The 20,229-nt window shown below is 58.2% G+C and overlaps 1 protein-coding gene across 11 annotated transcripts in view; it reads right to left on the minus strand.

Moving 5' to 3' along the window:
• Positions 1 to 4,404: 4,404 nt before the first annotated feature.
• SCAP (SREBF chaperone) overlaps positions 4,405 to 20,229 on the minus strand; it is a 107,255-nt gene continuing 91,430 nt past the window's right edge. For 9 of the 11 annotated variants that reach the window (XM_073334909.2, XM_073334908.2, XM_073334905.2 and 6 more), the window contains 13 exons: positions 18,932 to 19,030; positions 18,272 to 18,490; positions 17,045 to 17,481; positions 16,048 to 16,242; positions 14,641 to 14,842; positions 13,595 to 13,710; positions 11,649 to 12,219; positions 10,554 to 10,639; positions 9,636 to 9,718; positions 8,629 to 8,795; positions 7,336 to 7,416; positions 6,170 to 6,376; positions 4,405 to 5,242 (listed from right to left, as the gene is read on the minus strand). In XM_073334909.2, coding sequence (XP_073191010.1) covers positions 4,997 to 5,242; positions 6,170 to 6,376; positions 7,336 to 7,416; positions 8,629 to 8,795; positions 9,636 to 9,718; positions 10,554 to 10,639; positions 11,649 to 12,219; positions 13,595 to 13,710; positions 14,641 to 14,842; positions 16,048 to 16,242; positions 17,045 to 17,481; positions 18,272 to 18,490; positions 18,932 to 19,030 — 2,709 coding nt within the window. In that variant the 3' untranslated portion in view covers positions 4,405 to 4,996. Of the gene's footprint in view, positions 5,243 to 6,169; positions 6,377 to 7,335; positions 7,417 to 8,628; positions 8,796 to 9,635; positions 9,719 to 10,553; positions 10,640 to 11,648; positions 12,220 to 13,594; positions 13,711 to 14,640; positions 14,843 to 16,047; positions 16,243 to 17,044; positions 17,482 to 18,271; positions 18,491 to 18,931; positions 19,031 to 20,229 lie in introns of those variants that run through there. The other 2 variants (XM_073334911.2, XM_073334913.2) reach the window with 2 other exon arrangements.

The raw sequence follows: 20,229 nt of genomic DNA on the forward strand, positions 1-20,229 counted from the left end.
GGGGCGTTGTGGACCTGACTTAAACCCTGCTGGAGATGGGGGAATCCTGTGCCATGGCCAAGCTGGGAAATGGCTGTGGCATGGAACCCCTCCCCCCTTTCCTGTTGGACTGCCTGTGTGAGCTTTTCTAGCCCAATGGGGCTGGAGTCTGAGCTCACCTTTCCCGGGCCTTCCCCCAGGGACCTGGCAGGGAAGCTGCCACAGCGTGTGCTGGGCTTGTTCTGGGAGCAGCCTGCTGGGGGGCTGGCAGGCTTTCGGAAGTGCTAAATCACCCACTCCCCAGAGCTCAGCTGCAGACGGACTGAAGCAATGGGTCTAGTCCATGTGCAGTGCAGTCCTGCAGCTGGGTCTTGGGTCTCCCAGAGCTGCCGTGCTGAGGGGAGAGCCTCTGGGGATTGGAATCCCAGCGCCCTTATTTCCTGCTCATGGTTCACGCGAGGTACTTAGCCCCCATCCAGCCCCACTTGCCCAGATAGACGTGGTGGGAACTAGGTAAAGCATCTGGTTGGGGTGCACCAGAGCCGTCCGGCTCACACCGGCGTGACTGTGTTTTCTGCAGGGCTAGCAGGTGTGTGGTAAATAGCAGGGGCTCGTCAGCGTATTCAACAAGAACTGGAAAAGGGGGGCGCCCAGTGAGGTGGCAAAATTTGCAGTGGATACAAGATTATTCAAGCTAAAGTCCAAAGCTGGCAGGAGCGTTACAAAGAGCTGGCATGGGCCTGGGTGACAAAATGGCAGCTGAAATTCCACGCTGATAGAGGCAAAGTAGTGCACATCGGCAAACAGTCCCAACGATGGCTGGAACAGATGGGCTCTAAATCAGCCGTTACCGCTCCAGAAAAGGCCGGTGGTGTCAGCAGGGATCGTTCTTGGAGAACAATGTGGAAAGAGCTAATAAAGCCAGACAATATACTACCCCACTATAACTCCGTGGTACGCCCACCCCTTGAATCCTGGGTGCCGCGCTGGTTGCCACAGCTCAGATCCAGTAGCATTCAAAAGGGGCCAGCACACCAAAGCTGACTAGGGGCATGGACCAGCTCCCTTAGCAGGTGTGATTACAAAACCTGGGCTCGGTCAGCTTATAGACGTGCCCCCTAAGGAGAGACATGACAGAGGTCTATAAAGTCATGATGGGTGTGGAGAAAGTGGTTAGGGACGTGTTATTTACCCCTTCAGGTAACTCAAGCATCAGGGGGTCCCCCAATTAAATTAATAGGCAGCAGGTTTAAAACAAACAAAAGGAAGCACTTCATGCAACAGGCAGGGAACCTGTGGAACTCCTTGCCAGGGGATGGTGTGAAGGCCAAAACAACACTAATGCTTAAGAAAGAATGAGCAGGCCATGGAGGCTAGGTCCATGGACGGCTATCAGCCACAATGATCAGGGACACAAGCCCAGGGTCTGGGTGTTCTAAGGCTCTGCCTGCCAGAAGTAGCTGGCCCCTTGGGCTGCCCCAGGATGACTGTTCTTATGAGTAAAAGCCTAGGTCAAAAGGGACTCTGTTAATCTGTAGTGATGGGGCCGTTGTCTGGTCACCGGGGAGGTGCCATCACAGCAGTGGGGGGGGGGCCATGCAGCAGCACAGGGCGCAAGGCCAGGCACTCATCCAGCACCCCCGGTCCTACCCCAGTCCCTCTGCCGTGTTGGCAGGGTGGTGGCACTGAGCTAGTGCAATGCAGGAACTCATGGGACCCATTGCAGTGGCGATTCCCTGCGTGTTGGGCTGCCCACGGCGCAGGCTGGTGCCTCAGAGCCAGCCTCTGGCCATGCTTTGCGCACGGGCAAAGCTGTAGCTACGTTTCACCAGCAGAGAGCGGCTCCCTACCAGGCCCCAGGCAGCACGGTGCTGCGTGTGCCCCGGCACAGTGCAGAAGCCGGCGCTGCCAGCTGGCCGCAGGGAGCAGGCAGAGCCAGAGGGGTTTGGTTAGTTCGGTTTAATGTGTCTTTGTACAGGTTATAAAACACAATCTGGTACAAAAAAGCTTCCACTGTACAGTACAAAGCGTACAGCAGGGCTAAGGCCACCCGAGGCAGGACAGACACAGCCAGGGCATCAGCAAGTGAGCACACGCCCCAGGGGCAGGACACCCCCCCCCCCCCCCCGCCCCACAAGCTGCTTGCAGCAGTGGCTGGACTTTCAGGGGCCAGCCCACTCCCATACTGCAGGTCCCACCAGAGCCACAGCCTTGTCTGGGCCCTCAGCTCACCTGCCCCACTGCTGAGGCAGGCGAGAGATTAGTTCTCAGCAGGACTCAGCCTTGGGGCTCATAAGGTCTGGGCCATCCAGTGGGTTGCCACAGGCACAGACTTACAGCACATGTGAACAGGCACTCGAGCAGCACGTCCTGCTGTCAGTGAAACATATAGATTGAAATAAACCCTTTGGGCTCCTCACCTCTAGGGCTTCCCCCAGCTACTGGCCAAGGGCCTCACAAGGACTGGCCACGTGGCTTGCCAAGCCTGGTTTCCCCCCACACAGCCTCCCATTCCCTTCCTCCAGCGCAAGGTGTTCACACACTGTGGTCACCACAGGCCAGGCTTTCACCAGAGCAGACGCTAGGCTGGCGAGCAAGTCAGGAGACGGCCCTGGGGAACCCCTCTGCCACCCCAACACTGGCATTGAGGATGGAAGTGGTGCCTGTTCCCCTGCACTTGGCTCCGTGGCCTGGGCAGGTGCCTTCTCCCATGCCCAGGGAAACCAGCTCTGGTGCTGGAGACTCCTATATGCATGCCTGAGGTAGGTTCAGGCTCCCTGGGGCTGGTGCTTTTTCCAGGGCTCGAGGTGCGCGCGGGGGGGTGGTGGTGTGTGGAATGGGAACACGGACGACGACAACACAGACCTCAGCTTGTGCCATAGGCTCATTTCCTCAATGACCTGATCAGGCCAGAGCTGGGCTCCCAGCACCACGGGTCCCATGCGGGAAACTGCCCCAACAGCAGCGATGGAAAAGCCCTGCTTGGTCCCACTGCACATGCTGGCTGTTGGACCTGCAGCCATGCTCCCGGTGTCATCTCCCCTGGAGAGGGCTTCACAGCCCGTCTGGTGTCTGCATGGAGGGGCCCTGCCTGTGGGGTCAGGAAATCTCAATGGCTGGCCCCCAAGCAGGTGGCAATGGTGCCGCCTCCCTCCTCCAACAAAGCCAACCACTTACTTGGGGGGTGAGTGGGGGCAGAGGGTTCCAAGAGCCAGTTCCCAGCCTCTGTGTGCATATCCTGCCCTACGTACACTCCTTTATTGTGCCAGCAGCCAGAGGGTTCAGCTGCCCCCCTGCTCATGCCGGGGCTCTGCTCTGGGCTGCCCTGGAACCAGGCTCCTGGTGCCCCAGAGCAGCAGGGAGCTGCCGGCATTTGCTGCAGTTGAGGCAGCACTGGCCACGGGCTACAGGCTGCCCGCAGCTCATCCACCATAATAAATAAGTATATACAGCATAGCAATAAATAGGGCACGTGATGTGGGCGTACAGGGCTCTCCGGGGCAGGGCTGAGGGCAGATCCGAATACACCCTTCTCGTTCTGAGGCAGGGAGACGGAGCCCAGTGCTAACGCAGGGGGGCTGGTGGTCAGCTTCTGCTTTCGCCCGCTGCCCAATCAGCCACCAGCGCTGCCCCAGCCCCCCTTCTGTGACCAAGTGAGTGCAGGAGCTGATTAATGGTGCCTGATTGAGCTACAGCAGCCAGTAAATTAACACACACACCCTTCCTGCCCACAGCCCGTTCTGCACACTGTCACAGCCCAAGCCAGCTGAGCAGGGGATCCCCCCAGGGCCAGCGAGCCCCTGCCCACAGATGGTGGCTCTGGCCCCAGCCCCCCTCCCTGGGCAGGACCTGCACCTGCAAGCAGAGCTGGAGAAGCACAAGGGTGGTGGGTATTGAATGCCAGCCAGGACACAAGGGGTGGGCTGAGGCCCATCCCCTCTAGGATCTAGGCTGCCCTTATTCACTGCAGGGAAATGCCTGTTGGCCATGGGCAGGATTTCATTTGAACGAGGGCCTGCCTTACGGGGACAGACGCGGCCCCTGCCCTGCCCTTCATGGCACAGGCCTTGCCGGTAGAGGGGAACCAGGGCCTGGCACCTGTGTCTGTACAGCACCTCGCACAGTGGGGCTATGGCCACCCTATGAGCAATGCCGGCACGGACTCCCTCTCCTCACACTGGAGGGCCCCGTGGCTGACCTGGGCAACGCCCCCCACCAAGCACTGGGCTACACTCTCCAGGCTTTCCAGTCTCCAGGGGGCAGGGTAGGGTTAACCTGCTTCACAGCTACAGAAACATCCCACAGAGAGCCCCAGGCCCCTGCTGGAGGCAGCAGCCAAGCCAGGTGTTGGACACAGCAGGGCCAGGCTCCCCATCCTGCAATCAGACCACTAGGCTCCCCCCCCCCCCCCCCGCAGCCCCCTCCCCAGCTGTAGCAGGAGTTCCCCTCTCTACCGTCTCAGCCCCATGGGTACTGGGCCCCCATGCTCCCCAAGCCCATAGCACTGCACATACCAGGCTCTGTTAAGCCCCATCCCACAGACTGCTCCTCGGTTTTCTGGCCACCTGCAGTGCAACGCAGCCAAGGATGTGCCGGGGCTGCCGGCACTCAGCACCGAGCACCAGACACATTCCCCATTGCGGCAGCTCCCCCAGGGTATCCCTCCAGCTGGTGACAGCACCAGCTTCCTGCCTCACGGGGGACTGCAGATCCATGAGCTGGGTCCCATCCTCACTGAGCTCAGCCGCAGCCCCAAGGGAAGAACTGACCTGCTGAGCAAGAGCAGGGCAGGAGGATGCCTCGGGTGGGGGGGACACAGGCAGAGCAGGGCTCTGCCCCACCCAGGCAGCTGCAGGGGGAGCGCCTGGGATCCAAGGAGCTGGGGAGGGGGAGGAAGGGATGGAGAAGCAGGCTCTCTCCTGGGAACCCCACTGGAGCTCCTGCCCTGTCCTCCCACCCTAGGCGCCAACCAATCAGAACTCAGATACGGTGGCCCGCAGGGCCCAGCTCCACCCCCTCAGTCCAGTTTCTCCAGCACCGAGGGCACGTAGACCAGGCTGAGTTCGCTGCCGAAGTTGCAGACGATGGCGGCGTTCTCCAGCACCAGGATCTGCCGGGCCGGCTGCGACTCGTTGCTCTTCCCCAAGTAGACGGTCTGCAGCAGGTCGCCGTAGCCGATGTCCCAGAAGGAGACGCAGCCCTGGCCTCCCGTCACCAGCAGGTTATCGGAGATCACCCCCAGGCTAGCCCCGCACCCCAGGTCCTGTGCCGGGAACAGAGGGGAGAGCCTCAGAGACAGCGCCTGGCAGCCAGGGACAGCTGGTCTCAGCGTGGGAAAGGTGCTGGATTGAGCCCTGGGGCCACGGGTCCAGGACAGGCCCAGCTATCCCCATCAGTGCATCCCCCTGCGCTGGAGGGGCCACCTCCAGGGATGAGTGTCCACGTGCCCATGGCCTCTCGGCTGCCACTGCCGGACACATCTTTGTCAGTCCCAGGGCTGGGCCCAGCTGTCCCGTCCTACAGGCTAAGTGCTGGAGCAGTAGGGGGCGCTGCAGGCAGGGCTGAAGGGCAGTGGGGGAGCTGGGGGAGCCTGGTCTGGAATTCAGCAACTGGCCTGAGACCCGACCTCAGTGTTCTGCCCTGCTGGCCTCCCCATGGGGCCTTGAGCAGGTCCCTTGGTCTAGCTCCACAAGGTTGATTTCCATCTGTTCATCCTAGTCTGGTCTTAGATCTCCTCTGCCCGATGGGGGGAACTGCCCTGCCTCGGGGGGGGGGGGGGGGGAACGGGAGAGGGGATATGACTCATTTCAGCACCTGGGATTCTGCTGCCGACGGCAGGGTCCAGGCTCTCCACAGCCGACTCCATGCACCTCCACTCCCCGCCTTGGGGCAGGTCCTGCCCTGCCCTGCCCGCACGGCTCCTCAGCTCCTACCTCCCGCACCCTGCTGGCTGGCAAATGCTGTCGGAGCTGGGGCAGTGAGGGGCCTGAGCCAGGCTAGGCAGGCGCGGCTGGCCTGGATACTCCCAGCTCCTGTCAGAGCTTGCGCAGCCTCTGCCCTTGGAACAAGGAAGCCCCCGCAGCGATCTGACCACAGAACTAACCCCGCCCCCAGCAGACACACGCCCCACAAAGCTCCCCACGGATCGGGGCGTCTGCAGCTCCCGGCTGGGCCTGGGCCCTGCACCTGCCTGCTGAATGGAATAGAGTTTGATCCCAGAGCTTCGGTCCCAGATGCTGATCACGTCATCCAAGCCACTGCTGATCACGCAGGAGGTGGTGCAGGTCAGCGAGGTGACATCCCCGCGGTGGGCGTACATGTGACTGACCCTGCTTCCTGTCAGCACATCCCAAAGGCAGATAGCGCCGTCCTGGCCCCCGCTCGCTAGCCCCATTGTCTGCAAGGACATGGGCCAAGAGATTGAGCAGTGATCCCTGCGGTGGCCCTCCCCTTCGTCCGTCCCCTGGTAGTGCAGGGGCGCACCGCAGCACGGCTCGCACACAGGCCTACCCGGGACAACGGGGTTCCCATCCAAGCGCCTCCCAGTGCTCAGAGCAACACCCTCCCCTAGGCTTTAAAGAGCCCTGGTCTCTGTGGCTAGGCCCGTAACGCATACTGCTGGGGCAAGGCTGGCGTCTGGCACATTCCCCTTACTGCCTACAGGTCAGAGGAGGACCGGTCCAGCAGAGGGGGACAGAGGGGCTCCTGTTTGTTACTGTGGGGTTGCAAAGCACACCGTCTGTTGTTAAAGCCAGGTTTGCAGCAAGTCACCGTGCCAGGCCTCCAGCAGACAGCTCCGGCCCGGACGGGCTGCAGAGGGCCTGGCACGGTGTCCAGCCTGTGCCCATCCCCACACACGGCAGCCCTGGGGGTGCTCCCAGGGAGATGAGCCCAGCTAAACAGTCTGCCCCCTTTGGTGAAGGCCAACTCCCGTCGGGGCGGAACTTCCCGCAGCGGGGTAGAAAAGGCACCACTGGGCCAAACTCATCTTGATGTGACTCTCTGATGTCAGAGCCGCTGCCTTCGTTAGCGTTACGCCAGGGATTTGGTCCCCCGCCCAGGACCCCCTCAGAGCTGCACCCCCATCACACCTGCCAGCCTGCCAGCCAGTCGGGGCCAAGCCAGCTCCCAACGGGAAGGGCAAACAACCCAGAAAGTGCCACCTGTAGGAACAGGGATCCCCTGCCTGAAGCAAGCAGTGCTCTGGCTGGGAGGGTGAGCCTGACCCTCATCTCCTAGCGCGCCAGCTGGCTGCTTGCCGTAACGGAGCCCACTGAGGGGAGGCCCTGAACCCTGCCCATGCCCCGAGCTAGGCGCACAGCACTGGTCTCCCCATTCAAGGCCTCAGGGTCGTACCTGGTCTATATACACAGCTGTGATTGCTCCTGAGTGACCCTGCAGTGTAAACAAGCAGCACGAATCTTCCAGCCGATACACCTGCAGGGGAGTGAGAACACAGCCTGAGCCCTATTGCTCTAGTGGGGTGGGTGGTTCAGAGACATGTATGGGGAGTGTACGTGTGCGGGCAGTGCACCGATCAAGTTGGCTTGGCAGAATGAGTCCAATCCACTGCCCTCCAGATTCCGCAGGTGGACGCTGGCATTGCCCTTCTGCCCATGGCCCCGGTCCAGGGGGGTTTGCAGGCCAGAGCACCTCGCTGACCCCCTGGGTCATGGCTCCTGCTGCGTCTATCTAGAAATGTGGCCTGGGCCATGAGAGCTGCCAGCTGCGGCTCTGCCTCTGGCCTCCCCTGGCACCCAGATGCTGCCTGGAGAACGCTCTGCCCTTGGGGGTCACTGAGGGCGAGGGGGGACGCCAGGCTGACATCACCGCCAGACCCTGGAGCTCCCTCCGCTGGGCGATCTCCGTGAAGACACTAGTGCACCAAGGGAGTAAGCCAAACCGGCGTGTTAACACCATGCTGCCAGTGAAACAGAGGGGGGGAGATGGGGAAGGGACCTGGTGGTGAGGAAGGGGCTCCACACACGGACATGCCCTGTACACATGTACTCCATTCAGACACGCCCCCTACACGTGTACTCTGCTATGCAGACATGCCCCTAACGTGTACTCCGCTCCGCACACAGACATGCCCCATACACATGTATGCCACTCTGCACATGGACACGCCTCGTGCACCTGCACTCCACTCCGCACACAGACACGCCCTGGATGTGTGTACTCTGCTGCTGACATGCCCCCATACACATGTACTCCCCTCCGCACATGAACACACCCGGTACACATGTACTCCGCTCCACACAGAAACGTCCCCCTGCATGTGTACGCTGGTCTGCACATGAATATGCCTCGTACACGTGTACTCCACTCCGCACAGACACGACCCATACATGTGCACTCTGCTCCACCAATGGACACGCCCCCCCATGTGTACTCTGTGTCACACATGGACATGCCCCCTCATGTGTACTGTGCTCCGCACATTGACACACCCTTATGTGTACTCCTCTCCACACAAGGACATGCCCCCACATGTGTACTCCTCTCCACACACGTGTGCCTACCAACCCATCACCCCCATGACAGACGCCCATGTGCTAACAGCCCCGCCCCATACTAACAGCCTACCCACACCTGCCCCGCCAGCCCATGGCCTGCTGGGGAGAGCCACGGCAGTGGGGCACTTACTTTCAGAGTATGGTCCTGGCTGCCTGTCACCAGCCGCCCGGCCGCAGCCTTCAGTGCCGTGATTGGCTTCTGATGGGCGCAGGGCACTGTGTGGGTCAGCTGGCAGATGATGAGGTCATTGCTGCTGCACATGGGGGAGGATGGGATGCTGCTCCTGCTCAGGGTTCCTGGGGGAACACACACACAGCGGGGGTGGTGGGCACTGCGGCCTTCCACGCATGGGCCAGCACGCCCAAGAGTGGCCACGGAGGGTGGCTGCCCCCATTTTGGAGGCCCAACCTGAGACGCCTGGTGTCTGATTTTCAGCACAGCCGGGCACCCATTGCTCCAGTGGAGGCCATTGGAAGCTGCAGTGCTCAGCACCTCAGAAAGGTAGGCCTGGAGAGCTCCAGGTGGGCCCCCAAATCAGTGGCCGCTTCTGAGTAAATCTGCTGCTGGAGACCAGTGCCCTGGGATTACCCAGCAGGCAGGTCCAGCACAGGGACCTGCCTGCGGGAAGGAAGGGCTGTGCCCATGACCTGTTCAGATCTTCACCTCTCTGCACAGACTGTGCAGTATCCAGCCCCCAACGGCTACGGTTCAGAGGCCATCCACCCCACCACAGCTCCCCTCCCCACCAGCCCACTCCCAAGTGGAGGGAACTATCGTGCACTGGCAGGGGGCTGGGCTGGCTCGTCATCCCAGAGCAGTGACACCTCCAGGGTCCAGCTGAGATCAGGGCCCCTGAACAAACTCCCAGGGACAGACAGGCTCTAGTCCGAAAAGCTCACAGTCTAACTGGACAAGACAGACAAAGGGTCGGAAGGGCCACAGAGGCACATGGCAGAGCTGGGAACAGAACTCGTGTCTCTCGAGTCCCGCTCCAGTGCTCTGTCTGTTGGATCAGTGCCACAGACCCAGATCCTTGAAGGTACTGAGGTATCTCAGTGCCATTGAAATCAGTGGGAGTTTGGCACCTGAATTCTTTTACAGATCTGGGCCGTTTTCCCTCCCAGGCGCTCGCTCACCTCGGAACTGCAGGTGGTTGTAGGATGAATGGGTTTCTAAAGAGAAGAAATCCAAGGAGCCGTTCAGCCTGGCAGCTACAATCCTGGGAGAGAGAAACAGACAGAGGTGAGGAGAGGCCTCTTCTCTGTCCCCACAGGTGCTGGGGTGGCAGCCCTGGAGGCTGGACGACTCCAGCTGCAGATAAGGACAACACCCAGATTTCCCTGGCTCCCAGCACTCATGTGACCCAGCCACCACCTGAAGAGGGGCAGTGGGGGAGTCAGTCTCCAGGCCCCAGTCTGCCAGCATGGGGACATAGTCCTGGGTGGTGGCTTTTGTGATGAGGACACTTGTCCCCTGGAAACCAGACTGAGACCAGGCCACTGAACAGCTGACAGATGGGAACAGCTCGACTGGCACCCGGCTGGGCTGGATGGGAGCTGGGGACCTGGGGAAAGGCTCTTTATACCTGTCTCCTGAACCATTCAGCACCCGGTGGAGAGGTTAAATAAGTGGTGGAGAAGAGGCTACTGGGCACATGGGTACCAAGAGTTTTAGGATTGCCAACACTGCATTTCAAAAAGAAGGGAGTGTTTTCTTAGCACCCCGCGCTACCCCATCTCCTGCTATTATTAACACCACTAAGCAGGACTCAGCTGCATTCGCCAGGGGTATTTCTTGCTGCTTTTTGCAACACTCAGCTGCTCCCGATCTTGTTGTATGGAGGCATCCATACAATAAGACCCTGTTGGCAACCCACCGCTCTCAGCTAGAGCTTCAGGGGTACAGGCCAGAAAGGGGAGCTCACAGCTCTGTCCACCACGACCTGGAGCTGCCTGCATCACCTCCCCTGGACCCAGACAGCTGGGCTCCTGCCTTCCCAGCCTCCTCCCGGGTGAGATCCCTGGGGAGGGAGCGTCAGAGGCTCAGTCCGTTACCTGTTGTTCAGAAACACAAGTGCTGTGATTCCGGACTGACCCTCCTCGTTACTGAACCGTAAGGTCCCCTCGATGGCATCCCACACCTGGAAGAGAGGCGGAGTTACAGGGAGCCGAGGCAGAGCAGCTGGCCAGGGAGAATTTAAGCGGTTTGGAATTTAAAATGATAGTAACAATAATGCTGGCTGTGGCCAGGCCCCCTGAGAGCTGGGCCCGTGAAATCACAATAGTTGGATCCCCCAACCCATCTCAGTCCTGCCCTGCAGCACTCCCTGCTAGTCCAGTCCTGGGGCCCGGCCCAACTGCTGTTCCTGTTCGCAGCAGAGACTGATTTGTACCAGATTTTGAAGCAATCTTGTGAGGCGGCCCGGAGACAAGGTTTAGAAGTGAGTTCAGGGCACGGCTGTGCTATGCAGACTACACCAGCCCGACTACGGAGTGCAGCTGAGCTGCCGTCACCCTGCAACATAGTTGCAGGCATGCCGATAAGCGGGTTCTTCTGTCGCTGTGGGAACACCGCCTCCCGGAGCGATGGCAGCTGCACTGACGACCGACCCGCGGCTCCACGGGGGCCAGGGCGGCCCAGCTCTGCCAGTCCGTGGTGGGGATTTTTCACACCCCGAGCGATGTAGCTTTTTGACCTAACTTTAAGGGGAGGCCCGGCTGCAGTCAGTCCTTCCCAGCTCCAGTGTGGCAGAGTGGCCTGAGCTCAGAAGCATGGACGGGAAATGGAAACTCATGTAATGAGCTGTCTAGTGTGTCTGTCACCAGCCCCGCCCTGCTGCCCTCGGCTACCAGTGCGTGTCCTAGGCCCTGTGCAGGTGACAGCAGTCCCTCCAGGAGCCCCGTAGCTGCGGCCCTGGTGCTGGCGCCAGAAGAGTTGGGCACGCAGGTGGCGTACCTGACTGCAGATCTGTTACCACCTGGCTCTGCAGGAGTTCTAGGGACACCCCAGTACAGCTGCCTTGTGCTCTCACTCGCAGGGGCGGCACGGCAGGACCAGCGCTCCGGGACCACCAACGGGTGAATGTGGAGTGCACCCTGCTATGGCTTTCTCAGTGCCCATTCCAGGGGCAGCGAGCTCCCCACTCTTACCTCCAGCTTCCCATTGCTCCGGCCAGCCACAATGAGGTTGCCCCGCAGGTCCAGGCTCCAGACAGAGCTTTCCAAGTCACCGGCCCAGGCAGAGACTGGGGAGGACTTTTCAAATCCGGCCAAAGGCTCGTCCCCTAGGCTCTTCCTGCGGGCGCTGTACCCTCCCTCCCCGGTCCCGCAGCTCAGGGCCCTGGCGCTGCCTGTCCTAGTGCAGGAAGCAGCCTGCCCATGGGGGGTCGGGAAGCCGGCGAAGTTCATGCAGTTCGAAGCGCTTTGCTCCTCGTAGACCTTCTCTACCAGTCTGTCGAAGTCGTAGCCAGTGTCCTTGTGCCGGCTGCAGACTGCGCGGTGCCTGGGCTCTGGCTCCACCACCTTGGCCTGCTCCGAGAAGTTGGTGTCGATGAGTGAGGTGAGGTCCGGCTGGTCGCAGAACAGAGGGGGCTGTGGGGGGCTCAGCATCCTCTTGAGCTGGTGGCTGTTGTCGAAGGGATCCTCCAGCCCGTTCTTGAGGTCTGGGCTCTGATCCCAGCTCTCCTGGTAATCAAAGATGCCGCTGCTGTCTCTACGCAACCTGAAATGCAACAGCTGCAGGTTAGTGCTCCCTTCCGTACAGGCTGGAAACAACAGGCAACAGGTGAACTGTGACTGTGGAGGGGTGAAAATCACCCCTTTCCTAACAGCTGGGGCAGTGGGGTGTCCTATCAAAAACCATGAGAGTTAATTTCTTCCACCATGCGTTTACGTGGGTTAGTGAGCAGTGATCGTATAAGGACGGGGGAGTGTTTACATGAGGTAGTGAGCACTGATTGTGTAAATAAGGTGTGTGTTTCCACAGGTTAGTGAACACTGATTTGTAAGTACAGGGGTATGTTTGCAAGGTTTAGTGAGCAGTCATTGTGTAAGAACAGGGGTGTGCTTGCACGGGTTAGCAAGCAGAGACTATTTAAGGACAGGGCATGTTTGCACAGGTCAGTGAGGAGTGAGAGTGTAAAAACAGGGGTGTGCTTGCATGGGTTAGTGATCAGTGTCTGTGTAAGGACAGGGATGTGTTTGCACGAATCAGTGAGCAGTGGCCATGTAAGAAGAGGGGTGTGTTTGCACAGGTTAGTGATCAGTGTCTGTGTAAAGACAGGGCATGCTTGCACAGGTTAGTGAACAGTGACTGTTTAAGAACAAGGGTGTGTTTTCACGGGTTAGTGAGCAGTTACTGTACAAGGACAGGGGTGTTTGCACAGGTTAGCGAGCGGTGACTGTGTAAGGACAGGGGTGTTTGCACGAGTTAGCGAGCGGTGACTGTGTAAGGATAGGGGCGTTTGCAGGGTTAGCGAGCAGTGATTGTATAAGGTCAGGGGTATTTACACAGGTTAGCGAGCAGTGACTGTATAAGGACAGGGGTGTCTGCACGGGTCAGCGAGCGGTGACTGTGTAAGGACAGGGGTGTTTTCACGGGTTAGCGAGCGGTGACTGTGTAAGGACAGGGGTGTTTTCACGGGTTAGCGAGCGGCGACTGTGTAAGGACAGGGGTGTTTGCACGGGTTAGCGAGCGGCGACTGTGTAAGGACAGGGGTGTTTGCACGGGTTAGCGAGCGGCGACTGTGTAAGGACAGGGGTGTTTGCACGGGTTAGCGAGCGGCGACTGTGTAAGGACAGGGACGTTTGCACGGGTTAGCGAGCGGCGACTGTGTAAGGACAGGGACGTTTGCACGGGTTAGCGAGCGGCGACTGTGTAAGGACAGGGGTATTTGCACAGGTCAGTGAGCAGTGACTATGTAAGGACAGGGGTGTTTTCACGGGTTAGCGAGCAGTTACTGTGTAAGGACAGGGGTGTTAGCACGGGTTAGCGAGCCGTGAATGTATAAGAACAAGGGTGTGTTTGCATGGGTTTGCGAGCAGCGATTGTATAAGGACAGGGCGTGCTTGTGCTACTCACACAGTAGAGAACGTACCCTTGTTTGGGGATGACAGTGAGGCAGTCTCCAGTCTGAGCATCCCACACTCGGATCTGACCCACCAGGCAGCAGCTGACGAGCAGCATCCCGTCGCTGGCCAGGCACTCAATGTCCTGAGGGGGGAAGAGCAGCCTAGGCTGAGTTCATGGAACCAGCAAACCCCAGAATACCTGGGAGTGCCCTGCACCCTCCCCCTGCCCTGGCAGAAGCCCCTAGCCAATGAAGCTCAGGTAGAAACAATTCGCTGGCTCAGGATCCCGAGAGCAATAGGCTCGGAGCCCAAGGACTGCGGCAGACGCCAGCTGCCTTCACTTTCAATGCAGAGGTGTGGCCTGAGGAGACAACAAGCCCCAGCATGCAATGCGGGCTGGCTGCTTGGCTCAAGACAGAGCACTGCATGCTGGGACTTGTAGTCTCAGCTCCGTACTCAAGATGAAGGCAGCTGCAGGGTAAAACTCTGGAGTCTGTGTGTAGAGTGGGGTGCTGTAGTCTCCATGGGCCCCATCTGGCACCCAGGCCACATGCTGGCCTGCTGTGCTCTATGGGGCATGGCTCCCCGTGGGAAAGGTATGGAGGAAGGAGCCATGCCGGGCCGTCCCAGCCTGGAAGTCAGCTTGCTGGGAATCTAGCACATTTCTATGAAGCCCATCTGGAACATACCCACCTCCTCATACTACTGAGAACAAACCAGGACGCGCTCTGCAAGCTACTGCCAGGGGAGAGGGGCTGAACAGCCCGGCTAGTGAAGGGTGCCAGCTGTGTCAGTAAGTAGTGGAGCAGCAGCAGCTGAGGGCCCAGAGCATATCACAGACCGTGGGGGCCAAAGACATGGGGGCACATCATGCTCCATCACCCCATGGGTGGCCTGCACCATGCCCCTGGCCCCCGTTAGCCCCACTGAGCCACATGGCTCCGTGCTACATTACATGCCCACCAGTTCTGATGTCTGCGACTTCAAGGTGGCAAAGGGGGTAAGAGGTGGGTTGTGTGGGCCCCCTGCAGTGAGGTGCACTGGACACTGCATATGCCCCAGGCCAACCTACCATGAGGTGACCCCTGAGGACCAGGGGGACGATCTCGGTCTCAGGTGGGGAATAGCCGTAGTCGTCACAGGGCAGGTCCCCTCTCTTCCTCCGGCTGTGCGAGAGCCCGTTCTGCCCGTAGTTTTTGGGGCAGAACACTCTGTACAGGCAGAAGAGCAGAAGAACCAGAAGGATGCCAGAGGCCAGGCCCAGAGCAGCTACCCTGATGGGAGAGAGGGATGTTAGCTGTGCCACACCACCACCTCTGGCACACAATACTCCCAACACAGCGCTTCAGCGTGCCTCCGAGGAAGCAGCTGGTCTGACCTGGACTGTTGCTTACACAGGGAGCCGGTTTAGGGCTCCCAATTTAGCTTCTTAACAAAGAGGAGAACTTCAGTGAGTCCAGCCACCTGCGGGTAGTCAGCTGGGGCAGCCGAGGGCAAAAAGCACCTGCAGCTTTTAGGAGCCGCTGCACATGCGGTCTGGGAGGCCTTTTACAACACCTGTTTACAATGTTAAAAAGGCAGACGGAATGGGGGGGGGGTTAAAAAAAAATCTCTCTCTATTGATTAAATTGTTTTAAATCCAATCAAGTGACATCTCCGAGCCTGAAAGCGTCAAGCAAATGGCTGGTATCAGTTGGTCGACTGAAATTTCTCCAAGACAAAATAGGAGGTTTGCCTGAAATTGACATTTTTCCTGGGGGGAAAGTCAGTGTTGGCAGCATTTTTCAATGGGAAAATTCAGAGTGAAAAGTTTCAATCGAAAACATTAAAAAACACGTCTTTTCAACAGTTCTGAATGGAAATCTTTCAGAAACTTTACACAAAATTGTTTGCTATTCTGACCTTTTGTCCATTTTGGAATGAAAACAAACGTCGAAGCGTAAGAATTCCCTGCAGGATCGAAATTCCGATTTCCAGACAGACACGTTCTGGCCCTCCTGCCCCGAGCTGCTGCACCATATTGGACCTTGTGGCTTCATCATTCTGACAGCTGCCCCGCCAGCCATAGCTCTGAACGAGCAAAGCTGGCTCTTCAAAGTGCCTGGCTAACTGCACGTGATTATCTCACGCACATGCAGTGAACGCTTACGCACGCATGGAGTTTTACCGTCAGCCCCTCAGTGTCTAGTACAGCATGACAAGCAGCCCCACTTTTCTTGGGGCTCAGCGCACTAGCTAACAGCTTAGGCTGCTCACTGAATCTCCCACTTGGAAGCCCTCAGCCTCTGAAGACCACAATATGGGGCATGATTAAAGTAACACTGCCCTAGCAGAATGGAAGCACCAGGGACTTTGCAGGGCTCTTTTTGGGCCCTGACCGTAGTCTCTCCCCAAGGAGACTCTGAGCCCCCAGGCAACTAGCTGGGTGACAGAGGCAGGGCCAAAGGGGTGGATCACGGGGGACTGTCGACTCTCTTACTTGTAGAGTGTGACGTCCCGGTGCCCTTGCAGTTTGGGCAAGGCCTCGCCAGGCTGATCCACCGCCTCCAATTTCCCAAGGCTCGAAGGGAAGAAAGAGTGGTAGCGATCAGCCTCCTGAGGGTGGCGCACTTCTAAGGCTTCTCGTGGATTCAGGTACAAGGTGACAGGGATGGCTGGGAGGATGCTGATGTACCTGGGGAGAGTGGGGAAAGACGAGGGACCGGCTTAGGAACAGCAGGATGCAGAGATGGCAAAATCCCATAAGATCATCTAAGTCATCCCTCCCATGGGGCCACGCCAGGGCAGAGCCACTCCGAGTATTCTCTAGGGCTTCATCCAGGCCAGATTTAGCTATCCCAACCCCCGGGGCTTTGTTATGTGCCTGGAAGAGCATTCCAAAGTCTAATGGGGCTCAGCTTCCTCCCTGAGCTCTCCGAAGAGGGGGACAAACAGCCAGCACTGGAGCTGCTCACTGGGGACTGCCTGGATTTCAGGGATTTTAAGGCCAGAAGGGACCAATGTGATGATCTAGCGACTGTCTGTATGGCTCAGGTGAGAGAACCTCGCCCCGGGAGCCTTGCACGGAGCCCAGTGAGCTGGCTGCACTGCAGCATGTCTGTCATTCACCCTTAGTTTGGCCTTTAATTCCAGATGGCCACAAGCGGCTCTCCGAACGTGTGCATATGGCCCCACTGCAGAGCAGCCACCTCTGGGGTGGAGGGAAGTCACCAGGCACACAGCACGCCCAACACCAGTGGGAAGGAAAGGGCATGTTTTGGACAAAGACAAAGCCCCATGCCACGTGCTCAGTGATGTCAGCATCCATGCAAGGCAGACTCAGCTGTTTGAAAGGGCTGCCCAGAAGACCCACCCGAAGTGAGCTGCGTGGAGTTTGGTTTATCTGCTCCAAGGGCGAACGGCTGAGCCAAACCTGATGGGATTCTATTCTGTGTGGACTCCAAGGGCTCTGGGCACCTGGTCTGCGACCCACTTGCCTTTTGGCCAGGGTGATGTTGTAGTAGCTGAAGAGGGATGGCCAGTGTCGGAAGGAGAGCTTCCTCCAGATCTCCTCATCCTCCACTCCCCACGTCACCTCCGCCTTGGTGCCAGGCTCCGGCTGCCCATTGCCTTGGCTCTCCGGTCCCTGCGCCCACGGCTGCTGATTTGCCTCCAGCCCATTCCGGGACTCTAGCCCTTCCTTCTGCTCGCGCTGCTGCTGCGTCTGGTTCTCTGACAGCTGCACGGGCTCCGAGGGGAAGACCGAGAGGGCGAGCTTGGCATCCCCAGCCGGAAGGACCCCTCCAGGAACTGGCATGGGAGGCAGTCCCGCTTCTCCCAGCGGGCTCTGCTCTGCGACCTGCGATGTGAGGTAGGTGCGGAGGCCAGCTGGATCCGTGTACACCAGGATTCCAATCCAAATCACCGTTCCAGCCTGCACCGTACAAGCGAAGAGACAAGGCTGTTTAGTACACGGCACCCTCCCCCCACCACCATAACTGTGCAGACACCAGGGCATCGGTGTGGCCAAACTTCAGCCACATCCCGCAAAGGGTGCACCCCGCCCTGAGATACAGCCCTGCTTCCTGGGACTGATGCCCATAGGCCTGGGCAGAGACTCACCCTTCAAAGAGGGACTGCAAAGGTCTGCAAACCACCCACAAAAACCAGACACTTGGGCTCCACCTGACACCCCCCCACCCATACATGCACAAGTGCACTCTGGGAAACCGGCTCCGTACTGACAACAGGGCCCCCATGACGTGCTGCAGAAAATACTTTAACTGCTAACGTAGTAAAATGCTGCTGTGCCAGCTTCCACGCTGCCCCCAGGACCTGAACTCTCCTTGGCTGGTCTGCCAGGGTTTCCGCCCTCCCCTCGCCCAACCATGCCTGAAGAGCCACCTCTGCAGAGCACCCCTCAGGTTGCAGGGTAAGTGGGAATTGTCAATCACTATCCATGTGCTATTTAGACAAACAAGAGACCACACGGCAGCTGGTCACTCCATTAAGCAGAGCCCTAGAGCAGACATGTGTAGGTAGAACATTTTCCTGGAAAATCAATTCTCTGACAGCAGCCACCCCTCTCAGGGGAGTGCAAGGACTGCCGAGAAACGAGGAGGCATGAGCATCTTTTGGGTGTCTGCTCCGTGGTTGTACAGCCAGGGCAGGGCGTGCACGGCCAGAGGGGAGGTGAATCAGACAACAAACAGCACAGGGTGTACCATGATGAGCCGCTGGGCCAGCCGGGTCCTGGCAAAAAAGTAGATGACCCGCAACCTCTTGGGCAGGCGCAGATTCCTGAAGGACGACGGCTGCAGGGTGATGGTGTGGGGGGTGGCTGGTTGCATGGCTGGCTGGCGCTCGTACCTCTGGGAGCGGCTCACTGGCTTTGCCGGGGGCATGCAGGCTTCTGCCGGCAGCCGTTTGTTCAGGTCAGCGAGCTGCCAACAGGAGAGCACATGGAGTAGAGCCGCAGAGACTAGGCCCTTCCTCGAGAGAAACTAACACAATTAGCTGCACACACATCCGAGCCCAGGCACCGGCTGTTCTCACACACAGCTGTGCGGTCCACAGGTGCATGCCTTCATCTGAGCGCACAGTCTCACAGATACACCCATGACCACGCCTGTCCTTGGTCTCCCTATACTCATGTGATTGGAGCTGCTTACTTTCACACCCAACCGCCCTTGCTGCTGTTCCCCTGCCCTACCCACTCACCCCCACATCCGGATGCCTGGCATGCACTCCTGTCCATCCAAACCAGCCTGCTCACGCTCAGTCACGCCATGAAAAGCACAGGAATAAGCTGTCCTGGTCTCGCTGCCTGGCACAGCCGCAGAAAGGTCAAGCGTGAAAACCTACCTCCCGTGCCCGTCACCTACCTCCATCCGGCGAATGTCAATGGACAACACGGTGGTGAAGAAAAACATCTGTAGGAAGAAGTCAGACACTAGGCCAACCACAGCAAAGAGGCAAAACTCCTGCAGGACACAACATGTCCATGGGTCAGCAGAGGGCTCTCTGAGCTCACGGCAAGTCTTCTAACCCCAGAGTAAGCAGCACAGCAAAGGCCTGTCTATGGCACAGCCATGAGTGTATTCTACTGGCAATCCCTGTTATCAGTACTCTGGTTACCTTGGTGTGTGTGATGTTCGTTCTGGCGGAAGGTGCCCAGCTGATAACTCTGGAGACTGTGCAGTCATGGGACAGGCCTAACATTCTTTGCACTGATCATCCAAAAGTCTCAAAGTACTTTGGGTAAACTGAGGCAAAATTATTTGAGTCCACAGAGCAAGGCAGTGGCAGAGCTGGGACCTAAACTCATGACCCCCGATTCCCAGTCACGTGAACTAACCACTAGATCACAATGCCCCCCAGTCAGCAGCAGTGCCAGCTTTCTTGGCACCACTCCATCAATTAGCCTCACCCCTGACCTGAAGGTACCTCCTAGAGCAGTGATACTCAGACCTCAGTGCTTCAGGAGCCAAATTAGCAATCACCGTTCCCCAAAACAGCCACCTGAGTGTGACTCATTGTCTCATTTACTCTAGCACTCTGTATTCAGTCACACCATGATTTAATATCACATGCTGCAAAGAGCTGCAGGAGACACATTAAAGAGCTGCTTGCCGCTCCCGAGCCTCAGTCTGAGGATCGGTGTCCTACAGGGATGCAGGGAGTTCTGAGGCTAGTCAATTACTTCTACAACCAGGCCAGTTTATGCCAGCAGTGCTGGTGGTTTTGCGACGTGACCTGGCCTTAGACCTCCAACAATCATTTCACACTGTCCACCAAACAGACACTTTGCCGTCCCCAAACCCTTTCCATGGAGGTGGATGGATTCCATGAGCTAACAGGTCTTTTCAATTTCTAACCACTATGAACCTGTCAGGATAGTGATGAAGCTGGTTTCTCAGACCCCATGCAATGCTCAGCTCTCACCAGCAGGTGTCATTGCAGGCACAAGGATTACACAAAAATTGCTTATGCTCTAATAAATTGGTTAGTCTCTAAGGTGCCACAAGTCCTCCTTTTCTTTTTGCGAATACAGACTAACACGGCTGTTACTCTGAAACAAAAATTCCAACCTTTCTGATGAAGGGAAATGAACTGAGCCCTAAACCACAACAAAACAAATGTAATCAGTCACCCCAAACCCAGCACCAAGTGTCCCGCAAAG

Source organism: Lepidochelys kempii, chromosome 2, assembly GCF_965140285.1.
Source record: "Lepidochelys kempii isolate rLepKem1 chromosome 2, rLepKem1.hap1, whole genome shotgun sequence".
Taxonomy (NCBI): domain Eukaryota; kingdom Metazoa; phylum Chordata; order Testudines; family Cheloniidae; genus Lepidochelys; species Lepidochelys kempii.